Source organism: Brassica rapa, chromosome A04 (genome assembly GCF_000309985.2).
Source record: "Brassica rapa cultivar Chiifu-401-42 chromosome A04, CAAS_Brap_v3.01, whole genome shotgun sequence".
Taxonomy (NCBI): Eukaryota; Viridiplantae; Streptophyta; class Magnoliopsida; order Brassicales; family Brassicaceae; genus Brassica; species Brassica rapa.
In genome coordinates this window covers 10,860,361-10,874,627 of record NC_024798.2, presented here as the reverse complement: position 1 = coordinate 10,874,627, position 14,267 = coordinate 10,860,361, and the positions used below count along the sequence as shown (strand labels likewise).

The 14,267-nt window shown below is 32.0% G+C and overlaps 1 protein-coding gene across 1 annotated transcript; it reads right to left on the bottom strand.

Annotated features, from left to right (window-relative positions):
- Positions 1-416: 416 nt before the first annotated feature.
- On the bottom strand, positions 417-12,765 carry LOC103864079. The gene is made up of 8 exons (XM_009141842.3): positions 12,648-12,765; positions 12,532-12,553; positions 12,279-12,335; positions 12,106-12,187; positions 11,623-11,718; positions 11,410-11,534; positions 11,263-11,281; positions 417-11,179 (listed from the first exon to the last, which is right to left on the bottom strand). The coding sequence occupies exons 1-8, from the start codon at positions 12,748-12,750 to the stop codon at positions 10,859-10,861; spliced, it is 825 nt and encodes a 274-aa protein (XP_009140090.2). The 5' UTR covers positions 12,751-12,765; the 3' UTR covers positions 417-10,858.
- Between the last annotated feature and the right edge of the window lie 1,502 nt (positions 12,766-14,267).

Here is a 14,267-nt window from a genome sequence, read left to right as displayed (position 1 = left end):
GATCATGGGCTGATATATGAATCTACAGACATGAAAGACATTCAGAAATTGATCCATTATGTTAGGTAGCATGTCCAGCCCATTTTTATCATGTTACAAGCCCAAGAAGATTCAAAATCAAGTGGTTTCTTTGCTGTCCAAAGAAAGTGACGAAAATTAGGTGGTTCATTGCATGGAAAGCTTCTCTCTCCTACATGCAAAGAATGCTTGTTTCAAGAACACTCTCTCTCCTCCATGCACTAGTTTTATCATTTCCAATGTAATAACTATCTAGCTTTGTGAGCAAGTTTAGTCTCTTATAAATAAGTTGTAATCTCCATTGAAATAAAAGAAGAGTTGAGTTTATATTTTTGGAACCTTGAGAGTGATTCTCAAACTTGTTTTCGATCATGGTGTGTCATATCTATTGGTCAAAACTTTTATGATTGTTGGTGTGTAATATCCTTCAGTCTAACTTGGTCTAATCTAGTGTGTCATATCTAGAGGCGGTCATTATAGGGTAGTATCAAGAGACTTTCCGCCCCTCTTGTGTCACCTTTCGATCCACATCCCTTGATCGTTTGTTGCTTTCGGGATCATTCGGTGCAAGGCTTATCCCTTACCAATTTCAGAGTGTATTCCTTGGGAGGTTTTTATCATTTGGTATCAGAGCCACTCTGAAAGCGGTATTCACTTCTGTTATTCACCATTCTCATCTATCCATCTTCTAAAAAAAGAAAGAAAAAAAAAATTTGTTATTTATGTTCTACAAATCTGCTGGATCTTTTGGGAAGTGTGTATTCAAGTTTTTCTTTCTTCGGAGAGCAAGATTTGAGGACAAATCTTTTTGAAGAGGAGGAGTATGATGTGATCATGGGCTGATATATGAATCTACGGACATGAAAGACATTCAGAAATTGATCCATGATGTTAGGTAGCATGTCCAGCCCATTCTTATCATGTTACAAACCCAAGAAGATTCAAAATCAAGTGGTTTCTTTGCTGTCCAAAGAAAGTGACGAAAATTAGGTGGTTAATTGCATGGAAAGCTTCTCTCTCCTACATGCAAAGAATGCTTGTTTCAAGAACACTCTCTCTCCTCCATGCACTAGTTTTATCATTTCCAATGTAATAACTATCTAGCTTTGTGAGCAAGTTTAGTCTCTTATAAATAAGTTGTAATCTCCATTGAAATAAAAGAAGAGTTGAGTTTATATTTTTGGAACCTTGAGAGTGATTCTCAAACTTGTTTTCGATCATGGTGTGTCATATCTATTGGTCAAAACTTTTATGATTGTTGGTGTGTAATATCCTTCAGTCTAACTTGGTCTAATCTAGTGTGTCATATCTAGAGGCGGTCATTATAGGGTAGTATCAAGAGACTTTCCGCCCCTCTTGTGTCACCTTTCGATCCACATCCCTTGATCGTTTGTTGCTTTCGGGATCATTCGGTGCAAGGCTTATCCCTTACCAATTTCAGAGTGTATTCCTTGGGAGGTTTTTATCATGTTCCAAGCGAGAGCTTAGGATTCAAGACCGACACGCATAGGGAACAAGATCACGATAGTGAGTTGTTCCAGCCGAGTGATCTGAGTTCTAGACCGCATTTCATCGCACTTGAATAGTTGTTCAGTTCTGCAATTAACATCCGATCATTGACCCTAAGCCAGCTTCATTTAAATTGAATTCGAATTACCTAGGCATTCTTGTTATTTTTGTCACAATTAATTCTCAAAACCCACTTGTTTCTCAGCTTAACATTGAACTCATAAGAGTAAAGAGTAAACTGGTCCTCTGGATTGAATCTCAAATATTACAATTACCACTGTTAACTTGACAGTAGCAAAAATTCATTTTTAGTGTATTAATTGATTGTAAAGATTATCAAGAAAAATAAAGAGATCATGTTTAGAATGTTATACCTCTGATATGTATTTACTTCTAATTAGAATCTATATCACATAACGGCTAAGTATAATGTTAGCATTTATTTATATAGTTAGAGTGTAATTCCAATGTTAGTTGTCATAAAGAAATATAACTTTGGATTAAATGTCGGAGTACTCGGTTTGTAGCAACTAACAAACCATGTATCAACTAACAAAAAATTATATTATAACATATTAACAACTATTTATCAGTTCGTGGCCACATGATTTGTGACAACTAACTTAACATGTATCCACTAATGAAAGTATTTTTTAGTACATATATATCAAGGTATGTTGTTGATTTCACTACGTGTTTTATTGCAAGATATTATTATAAGTGAAATTTTACAAGAATCAACAACATACGTAATTGTGAATTTTCATTCGTTGCTGTCGAGAAATAAAATGACTTATAAAAACAAGTATCAGGTAACAAACATGTATCAGCTAACAAGTCGTATCTCAAATAATGTACCAGCTAACAAACCATGTATCTACTAACAAACCAGGTATCAACTAAGGTTTGGACGCATTAACAACTTCCCGACCTAACACAGTGTTACAAAATTATGGATTGAGATTGGCAATAGGGGTAAAATTATTCTTTATGACGTTGTCGCTACAAAGAGAGATTGCAATCCAAGCAAGTTCATCGTCAAATTCATCATCCCAACCAACATCTGTTTTTTTTCAAGTTATCTATTATTGACATAAATTACATCTAAAATGTATACACTTGGGGTGTGACTGGTAACCATCATAGGAACAATAGGAACAGATAGAAAATGAATGAGTAGGAATAAAATTTTAGGAACGATGAAGAATGATGGTTCTTTATCAAAATTAATGAGGAATTGATTTGTTCTATAATTCTCTACAAACAAAAGAATAAAGATGAATGAAAAGGAAAACATATTCCTTATGAATGGTAAAAAGTTGAAGGAATATTAAAGAACATAGTGTTCCTTCTCATTCCCTTGGTGACCAGTCACACCCTTAGAGCATCTCCATCCCCACTCCATAATTTACTGCAAAATGGAGTGGAAAATGGAGTAGTGAAGAAACAAAAAAAGTGATTACTCCATAAATAGAGAGATTTTTATTTTTTGTTCATACTCCATTTTCCACTCTATTTTTGGAGTAAATTATGGAGTGGGGATGAAGATGCCCTTAGTAAAATATGTTAGGAGGAATAAATAATGTTAGCATCCATAAAATGTTATATACACATCTAACAATACAGTTAAAAGAAATGTAAGAAGTTAGAGAATACATAGAAATGATACTACCATTCTTACATTCTAAGCATTCTTTTAGTCATATGGCATGTTGGATCCTACAAAATATTACAAATTTGTTTCATGGACCCTAACATGTTGCTTTCGGCTGCTAGTAATATTGGTATCTTTGTTAATTTTAAAGTAATTTCATTAGAAATTTAATCATATAGCTTAACAAATCTTTATATATAAAGTACAGTTTGAATCTCTCCTAGAGGGTCCACGTCGCCATCCACGTCATCAATTCGGACACTGACAAACCGTCATCAATTCTCACATTACAAAACGCAGCGCGTCATTTACAAAATCACCGGGCTTTTATTTTGTTTTGGCCTGTTCGACGAAATGGGTTTCGTACGTTCGGCCCTGCGCATAAGTCAACATATAGCTAACCCTAATTATGTCCTTCGTTGCTCTGAGTTTGAATTCGGCGGATCGCGTCTCGATTGTTCTCTACTTCATTTGTATGTAAAGTATCCAACCTTGGATTCTCCGTAGCCTCCATCGACTCTTATCGCCACCAGATTTCTTTACCTATTCATCTCACAGGCGTGTTATTAATATTCAGGCGTTATAGAAGCTCAATGAACCCAAGCGACGTCTTATCTCACGCATTAACCAAACCTCTCCACTCCTACCACGATTTCTCCTTGAATGCATTTCCCATTAATTCTTTCTTCTGAATCTCCCACTATAAAAAAGTATGTTCTATACCTTTGAATTCATCGATTTAAGCTTCTCAATCTTAAGCTCTCCGAAAAATACGGTGAGTTTAACGAGATGGTGTCAACGACTTGCTTCGTGTTGTTGTCAGAAGACCTGATAAGCAATCGTAATGGTAAGCCAGAGCTGCGCCAATCCACACACGAGCATCTTTGACCTCTCCGCTCATCACGGTGATGTCCGTCAATTTGGTGACCAGTACATAACAGATTTGATTTTTCACTGGCCGGATTTGAGACTAAGTAAACGGAGATCGCCGAGTAGATCATCTGGACCGGTTTAGGATTGGAGGGACCCGACCTGTCTGTGATGAGAAGCAGTGGTATTACATGCGAGGCGGATCCGAGCGATTGGAGGAGGGGAAAGAGTCTCCAGATGAGGTTGGTGTGGTGTATTGTGACAGTTGTGTGAGGATCTGGACACGGTGGCTTACATGTTATAACTAGGAGTAGAATGAAGGATATATCGATGATGATGAGGATGAACATACAAGGAGAAATAATTTTCTGTTGAGGTTTCACGGCGGAAGAAGTAAATGGAGTTGAGGAGGAGGCGGAGAGACGGTACTAGGAAAAATGGAAATTCGACGAATCCATTGGAGGGAGAGAGATATTTATTTTTTAACGGTGGAGTAAAGAATTTCCAAATTAAAATTAGGTTGATGAGTTTTGCTTTTCACCAATTAATTATTTGTTTCAATGGATTAGAAAAGTTCTTTATTATTTTTTTCTTTGTGAACCACACTCTTTCATTCGAATCCATTAAGTGTACATTGATAGAAGGCTCAAAATAAGCTAATTTAAAAAAAAAAACATTACGAGACTCAAATTTTCATAGGATAATGAAAACACACGTGTAAGTTTGTAACCTAATGAAACCAGTCTTACATGAAACTTTAATATTTTATATATTTTAAAAATGAAATTAACTGTAATTTTAAATCATAACTAAATATTCAACCACAACTTTACTAACAGATAATAAAATTAATAAATTTGATTCTACTGATATATAAATATTTTCAATATTTTCGAAGTTTTATATTATTCAAGAAACAATAACAGAAACAAAAATAAATACCATAACCTATATGTTTATAAAATTAGTTAAATTTAATTTAAATAATTTAAATATAATAAAAATTAGTTTGAAATAAATATAAAATTTTATTTCTTATCTTTATAATTTACATACATATGAATAAATGAAAATGAATATTAAAAATTTAAATATTATTATCTTAATCCAAAATATAATATCATTTATTTTAAAAATAAATTATGAATATAGTTATATCAATATATGTAAAATATTTATACAAAAAAACAATTATTTTAATTAAATTATAAAAAATATTAAAAATCTTCATATATTTCATTTCATAATAAATGTAAAAAGTGAATAACAAAAAAAATCAAAAGGAGAGAATGGATCTCCTGTTGGCAATAAATTTGATAAAATTGGTGGTGTGTGATGCAACGGTGGTGATATCAGATTAGAAGTGAGCGGAATAGAAGTAGTGGGTAAACAGAGTTGTAGCGGTGATCATACACATTTATTGCAAATGAAATCCTACAACACAAACCACAAAATTATACAAAAAAACAATAATCTAGATCATAAGTAAATAATATCCCGCCCGTAGGGCGGGCCGATCCTAGTACTCCGTAATATATAGATGAGTAAGCTTTATGTTAGGTGGTAAGAAAATAAACTAAGGTCGATGAACGATATTGGATGCTAACCTCCAACAAAAGAAACCAGATCTATGTCTTCTTCTTCACTCTCATCATTCACACATTTGTTGGGCCTGATGCTACTGTATCTTCTCAATCTCCAAAAAAGCAAAAAAAAAACAGTAGCTTTAGAATTAAAGTTTGGAGAAAAGAAATTATTAGAAGAAAAAAAATGAGAAACAATCACAAAAAGCATAAAATCAAATACAGATTCAATCCTTTTGAGTTTACTCGCTCTCCCGACAGTTCTTCACCTGCTGCAAACATGCGCTTGGAGAGTTCAAACCCTTCTATCTGCATAGTGAAATTAGTGTTAGGAACTTTGTTAAAATCGTAGAATAATAGTTAGCCAATATTATGGGATCTTACTTACGGATTAAAAGTATTGTGGAATTTGAGTTTCAGAGAGATGTATCTGTTCAGTTTTCTGATTAGATATATAAATGGTGTCTTCTCGATTTCTACACTCCTTCTATCTGTTTTTTAAAATGGTGAAATTAATTAGAATAGATATAGTTAGGGTGTTAGCGTGTCTAAGCTCTGACATAAAATCCAACCTAGGATTACGTAGGTGTGTAGTGTGATAGGGTTATTTTGGTATTAGAGGAAAATGTACAGCGCGTGTAATATTAATCGGTTAGTTTGCAAATTTTGGTCCAGAAGTTGTATATACATTTTAATTTATCTTCTTAGAATCATTAGAGAAATATATTGGTCTATCTAGACGTATAATATACTTCTCATAAGACTAACCATACAATTAATTAGTAATCTACAAAACATATTCTTCTTTCTTTTTTTTTAATAAAAATTACAAATTTACATATGATTAAAATATATATAACAATTAATGATTTTGAATAATAAAATATTTGATAACAATTTGTGTATTCTCCATCATTTATGTTTAATTTTATATTATTGAAACAAATTAAACAATCATATCATACAAGAAAAATCTATATTTTTACATATATTATATTTTTAATTTTAAAAAACAACTATGAATTTAATTTTTTTTTAAAGTCTTACAATGAAAATTTAGTGATCAATGGTTTATTTTTGTTAGACCATCTCCCATGGTGCATCATTTTGAAGGAAACATCAAAAATGAAGAAAAACCTTTTCCAACGGTGTGAATAGTATCCTTCAAATTTGCGGGAACACTATTCACAACCTTATTTTACTATTGAACTTTTTATTTACAAATTGGCCTCTAATTTTATACAGTTTTATTTTATATCTATAAGATTATATATTTTATTATTTATTTAAAATTAATAATAGTTTTATTAATACAATCATAAGTTCATATAAATCATTTTCTTTTTTTAGAAACTAAATTTATGTATAAATAAGATGTAGTTGAAATAAAAATTATAATTAGGTCAAATGTGTAAGTTCTTAAAATACATAGCATTATTAAAATTAATAATGAGTATTAATAAGAGAATATACTTAGTATTCTATTTTGACGGGAAAAAATGAAGAGAACCATTGAAGCAAAAGTAAAACTCATTTTTAGTTTACTTTATTTTGAGAGAAAATTTGATGATAACCACCAAAATACCCTAACAAAATATGAATGATCATAAAACCATGTGAATATATAAATATCGTTATAAACTATATACAATATAAAAATACATTAATATTTTAATTTTCATATTTTAGAAATATATATAATACTTTTATAAATATCTCACTCTACTAAGGGTGTGAATTATTACCTAGTTACACAGTAATTGAGGATTTTGGTATAGGGTTACTTCTATATTGACTGTGATATTCTGTCTTCGAATGGTAACAGCGGATTGAGCGGGACGAGATAAGCTGATTGAGTATTGTGGTACGGTTTAACTACGGTTTATATAAAACGTATACTGCAGATCAACTGCGATTTGTCTAAAATAAACGGTTCAAAATAAAGTATGAATGGTAACATGTATAGTAAATAGTATAACTGCATGATACATATAATATATTTATATTTTACAAATAAAAAATCAGTGATACTGGGGTGGTATTCAATCCAAGAGTTTAATAGAATTTGAGAGAATTCATAAATAATAATTTTTGCTATAATTTAAAAGATTTGCTGATATTTTAATGCATTTACGTAATTCTCATGTTTACTTTTTATTAAGGATTTTAAAAGAATGCACATGAATTTGATAGATATGAATCTTGTGTCTTGTAGACCAGCTTTCTCTCTATTTTCATGGGATAGTATGATATTGTTTTTTTTTTTTGAAAAAACAACAATGAATAATGGAGATGCGGGGATAGTATGATATTGTTGAGTAAATCAAACAACATAATAAATAAAAAACACCATATATAAATTTGAATTTGGAAGTTTGTTGCGATCCAATTTAAAACAATGAAAATGATGTAGACAAGCCAGAGAAAAGTTGATATATTAGTTTCAGACTACGAACAAATGCTAAGATTTTCCATTTGTTTACTTGCAAAGTCGATAGATTAGTTTAGAAGATTGATTACAAATTCTTTCATCAGCAACTCCGGAGGGGATCTAAGACGAGCCGAGTGGACACGAGACCTGGCATTCCGGAACAACCTGTTTGTGTTTTTGTAAACGAGTCCTTGTTCTCGAAGAACTTCTTGCTGAAGCGTAAGGGATCTGAAGAGTTCAAGACGCTAGCGATCGTGGGGAAGTTTGGAGTCGGGAAAACGACGTTATGTCAGGAACTCAGGATGTTTTCAACGACAAAGACGTGAAAGAAGCTTATCTCCCGAGGGTATGGGTGTCTATGTACAGCGAAGAAAGTAAAGAAGGTGAAGAAGATCCAAAGGTAGCTGTGCTGAAAAGGATCTTGGGATCACTTGGAGTTGAAGTAGAGCTTGACCACATCAGAACAGAAGCAGACGAAGAGAAGAGAAAAAAACGATGAAGAAGGGAAAAGAGATAAGAGATGGTTGAAGAGAAGGAGCTTTTTAGGTTATTGAAAGCTTTTAACTCGAATCTGTTTGGAAAGAAGTATCTGTCGTGCTGGACAATGTCTGGGAGGATAACAATTCTCTTTGTAAGAGTAAGGAATTGGTTCTTCACATTTTTACATTACTTTTTCCATTGAATTCTTTCCAAATAACATTGTTACAAAATCTACCAAATATTGAATAACACTAGAATTTAAAAGAATAAAAATGTTGATTACAAATTTTTAATCCAATAACACAATATTTTGAAATAATTGATGAAATTCTTAATTGAATAACACTAGAATTTAATGGAAACTATAATTCCTTCAGATTCCATCAAACTTCTATATCCAATACCCCCACCTAAGTTAGAACATATTTGTGTAGAATTTAACATTATATTTATTTTTCTGATTCTTTCTGGGGTTTCTGGATAATTTTCGGTATTCAGATAACTTTATCATGGCAATTAGGATAATTTGGTTACTTTTGGATATTTTAGGTAATTTGAATATAAAACAAATGTAATCAGAATCGAATTGGACATGCATGAATACTATTAAAGCTGGAACATGTCCAGTTGATATTAGTTTAGTCCAACAATTATTTTTAATATCAATATTACATCTATTGATAACTGTATTTACATTAACTTAAAAATATTCTATAACCGTATTTACTTTAACTTAAAAACTAACCACGTTCTCTTTATATAAAGTTCTATAACGAAACCAGTTATGCTTCTTCCTGCAAAAGTCTAACAATCAATTTTTCATGATTTAACAGAGTTGTAGAAATTCAGCAAAAAAAAACAGTCATGTTCTCAGAAATTATTCATGCAATTATTTGTAAACTATGAGTCTAAGTTTCATATTGGCAAGAAACAAGAAATTGTGCTTCTCTTCAACTGCAATGGTTGGATTATTGATTAACCTATTTACATATATCGTTCAAAAACATTGAGTGCTAGGCAGTGAAATCAAGTTTATCAAAATCATTCAAGTTTTTGTGTGTTAAGATGTTTAAAACTGGATGATAATTAACAAATCTTCAATTTTGATGCATAAATGAAAAGGAAACATCAAAAAATTAGATCGATTATGTTTGCGGCGGTGGAAAAAAATTGCAGAAAGATAGAAGCCTTGATAAATGGAGAAGATAAAGTATTTACATATTTGCCATTAGCGAGAAAAAAGAAATAAAAATCTAAAAAATCAGATCATGCTGCGAACCCATATAATCATTGATAATAGCCGTGTCTTTTACCACTAGACCACAATGGTTCATTGACTTTTGCATCAAGATATACATATATATACATATATTTTTTTGTAACAGAATATATAAAAAATTAATTTTTCAAACATTTTTCTGTTTTCGGTGTAGGTTGGGTTTGATATTGGTTTTCGGATATAATATTTTAAAAACTGTTTGAGTATATATGCTATTAGCTTATGAGACTTTAATTTCCGGGTTAGATTTCAAATCGGTTCTTTTTTTATACGAATATTCTTAACTAATTATGTTAGGTAACTATTAAGAAAATATAATATTTTGTAATTTTTTGAAATAAAATTAAAAAATAATTTCTAAAATGTATATGACATAAGTGTATAATTATGGAATTTGACATATTTAATATAGTTATCAAAAATTAAATTAAATAAAATTATGAGTACAAAACAACATAAATATTTTTTCTAACGGTTTTATAAAAAAACATAAATACAAAAATTAAATTTCTCAAAAAAATTAAAACAAAAGTATACCCGCCCTTCAGAATCTAGTTTTATTCCTTAAATTTTCCATATCTTTATGATCGTAACGTAAACCACCTCACAAAATATGAAAAATAGATTAGTTGGTTAAAGTTAGTTACTTCTGATGTGTTCTAACCGAAACCATCTCACTATAAAAGAGCGTTTATTGATAAACTAACACTGACCAACTAATCTTGTTAAAAGAGAATCTCATTAATGGACCTATTAATTTAAACATAGATAGATACACCAGAAGTGAACGAAGTGTATGGTTTTCTTATAGAGTTAATGGTTCTTCGTTAGATAAAATTAAGAAAAAAAACCGATGAGACAACATAGCGGACGGTATATAAAACTTCCTGGCCCTAAACCAAACAGCATAAGTAATTGCGAAGTAATCACAACACATAAAGGGACAACTCAAAGTTTAAAAGCTCTGCCCACCGGTTTGAGATGATAATACAACTTGAATTTGAATATATATATTTCGATTTTGGTTAAGGTTCTCACTTTGAGGGATAGTCCGGTGCGGGAGGGTAACCATGACCAGGAGGTGGATATCCCGGTGCAGGAGGGTAACCATGACCAGGAGGTGGATAACCCGGTGCAGGAGGGTAACCATGACCTGGAGGTGGATAGCCTGGCGCAGGAGGGTAGCCATGGCCAGGCTGTGGATAGTAAGGCTGGGGGTAACCAGTGGCTGGAGGGTAACCGGCATATGGAGGGGTCAGTTGATCAACGCGAGACATTTGCTGAGCAGGTGGCACTGACATTGGTTGAGAACCAAGCACACCATCTCTTTTGTCCATCTCTATCTTGTGTTGTGTCTACAAGCAAAGAGAAGAGATTGGTTTATGCCTTTTTGGTCATATATACTGTAAAATTATGTGAAAGAAATCGATTTGCATACCTGCATACACGCGCAGACCCTGCAAAAACCAACACCAGAGTAAGGAATCAGCAAGAAGAAAAATAGCATTAATAATGAGTCCTTTGGCTAAATTTGAAGTAGCCAAAGCGAGTCAGGGAGATGGAAGGTTAATGAGATTAGACATACGTGCAATAAACCATATCAGCCAAGCAAGAAAGAAGCTGAGAAGCTTCAGAGAGTTCATCACTTCCAACAATGCAAGCGACAAGAGAGAAAATGCAAGCGATTTGGTTGAGACAGAACATAAATCCCTGCAAAACGGAAAAGAAGATGTGAAAATGTTAGTAATCTTGTGTGCACTCAGGGAAGTGAAGACAAAGAGAGAAAAAGGACGAGTACAATAATGCAATTGTCGCATTGTGTTGTGTGGATGTTGAATTCATCTTGCAGCATAAAGCGAGTAGATGCGACGGAGTTTCCAAAACATAAGAAAACCTGAAAAAATTCCTCAACTAGGTCAAGATCATAAAAGAAAAAAAAAAAAAAAAAAAAACAGATCATAAAAGAGTTTTGTATCGAATAAATTTTCAGTCGAAATCACATAATAAAGCTCAGTAAATCACATAAGAAAGCTCAGTATAATAAAATGTTAACAAATTGCACAATAAATTATTTCAAAGAAAATTATATCACACGGAACTAGAACAACAAGCAACACAACTGCATCATGTTTATATTTTCACCAATTCCACAATGTGCCAATCATTTTTTATATCATAACACCAAAATTGGGGAAACGATCATCAAAAAAGTAAAGCAAATTCCAAATTCCACTAGTCATTTTTAACCAACATGAAAATCAAAATTGCGTTAAAGGCTAACCTCAGTGGCAAGACAAAATTGAGGGCACTTGCTTTCTCCACACCTACCACTACAAGGCATGTATCCACCACAACAAGTGTACCTTCACAGTACAGAATAAGACAGTAGAATTTAAGAGAAAACAAATCATTTCACAAACTGGTCATCTTTGTACAGAAAGTAGAATTCAATACCTTGACATGTCATTGTAAAGGGCTCTCTTTCGAAGTAAGTATGAAACACAAGGTCCACTACAATCAGAATAAACGATAGATTTAGGCAGTGAACCAAAAACATACAATCATTCAATGAAAAATACACTTGTATATCACCTACTATAAGGAGTAACAACTGTATCATTTAATAACAAACAACCAGTTCATCATGTGAATGACAACAAGAAGCTAATAAAATATATCACCTACGAGATGAGCGAGAACCACTTACCACAAACACGAGAAGCAACAATCTGCAGAAACCATATCAAGAAAAAGAAACGAAAAAACAGATCAAAAACATAAACGTTTTGAAAAAGTAAATGATATATAGAGAGAGATAATCACATGGAGTATCGGCCGTGACGGTGCTCATGAGATCCGACTGCCATACGTTCCGGTAACTCTGCCGGAGCTGCATCTTTTCAAGCTTATCTTGAGACCTTCCCATGATTTTTCAAATAACCACTAACTAAAACAGGAATCTCTTCAATACAAAACCTGTTTTATGGACACTCGGATTCAAGATTACCCAAAAAGTACAAAATTTCTACAGAAAATGCCAATTAGAACATGGTAACAAAATGAAGTTAGCGTTTCACGCGCTAGATTTAATAAAACACATCCAACTTTTCTGGAAACAAACGTAGAAAATTTACAAACTTCTTCTCTCCTGTTTTCCTTTTTCTCCTCTTTGAAATTTTTCAAAACGACAGTTATTAAGACTTATTGTCTGAACTTAAATTTCGCTCCGCTTGAGATTTTAATGGTTGAATTAAAACTCTTTGACCCATTGGAAATGCCGAAATTTCAGAAAGGTAAATAGTCATGTGACACCCTTTTGCATGGGTACGTATGCTGTAAAAAATGTGCACAGGTAGACTTAAACCGGAGTTTCTGCGGGTAAACCAAATTATCAAACAAGACGAAATTTGTTTTACTCAGAACAAGACGAAATAATAAGGTCTTTTACTGCTTAAACCAACTTATTTACAAGAAAACATTGAAAAAATATTAAACTCATTATTTTCTTGCTAAACACATACTTTTATGTTTTGTAAGAGGTAGAAATACGTAGCACAAATCATATTAAGGTTCTTAAAATTAAACGATCTATTCACACAATCAACAATCATCTTCAAAAGTACTGATTCTGAAGTGAGCTTGTAATCAGACGCGTTATTATGCAACACGGTTTAAAATTTTAGATATTGAAAAAGGAACCCCCTATTAATTAAAGAAGATTTTATAAGAAAAAAAAAAGATGATTTTATATTAAAAGCTACTCCCTCCGACTTCTGTTTCATTTTAAGTGTCGTTTGTGCACACAAATAAAATTTCATTTTAAGTGTTGTTTTGAGTTTGTGCACACAGATTAGAGAAACAATTAATTTTATATATTTTCTATATAAAAACACTATTACTTAATACATCTAATAATATTTCAACCAATAGAAAAAATAAATTATTAAATAAAATTAATAAATTTTGCATTAAAATTCAAAAATGACACTTATTTTGTAAATAAATCTACAACGACACTTAATATAAAACAGATGGAGTATAGTTTTCTTATATAGTACTGCATATATCCACATTCACTAATTATATCGAGGATTAGATCAAGAGTATTAAATTTACATTTTAATTCGACATTTTCACTGGGACACTGCAAAGAAGTAGTAAACACTCTTATAATAGGTTCAAAAACTTATTTTTTCGTCCTACTAACTTTCATGTATATTTGTATTGGGTAACATGAATGATCTGATAATTCATCGGTAATCTGATCATATAATTTTTTATCATTAAAAAATACTATTAACTGCAAACAAGCACAATGTTGGTAGTAAAGCCGCGCGAATATTCTCAACTACACCTCAAAAAATAATTATCTAATAAAAAAATGCATTTTCAACAGCTATGCCAATGACGGAATTAGATTCTAGAAACGTAAGAATTGAATAG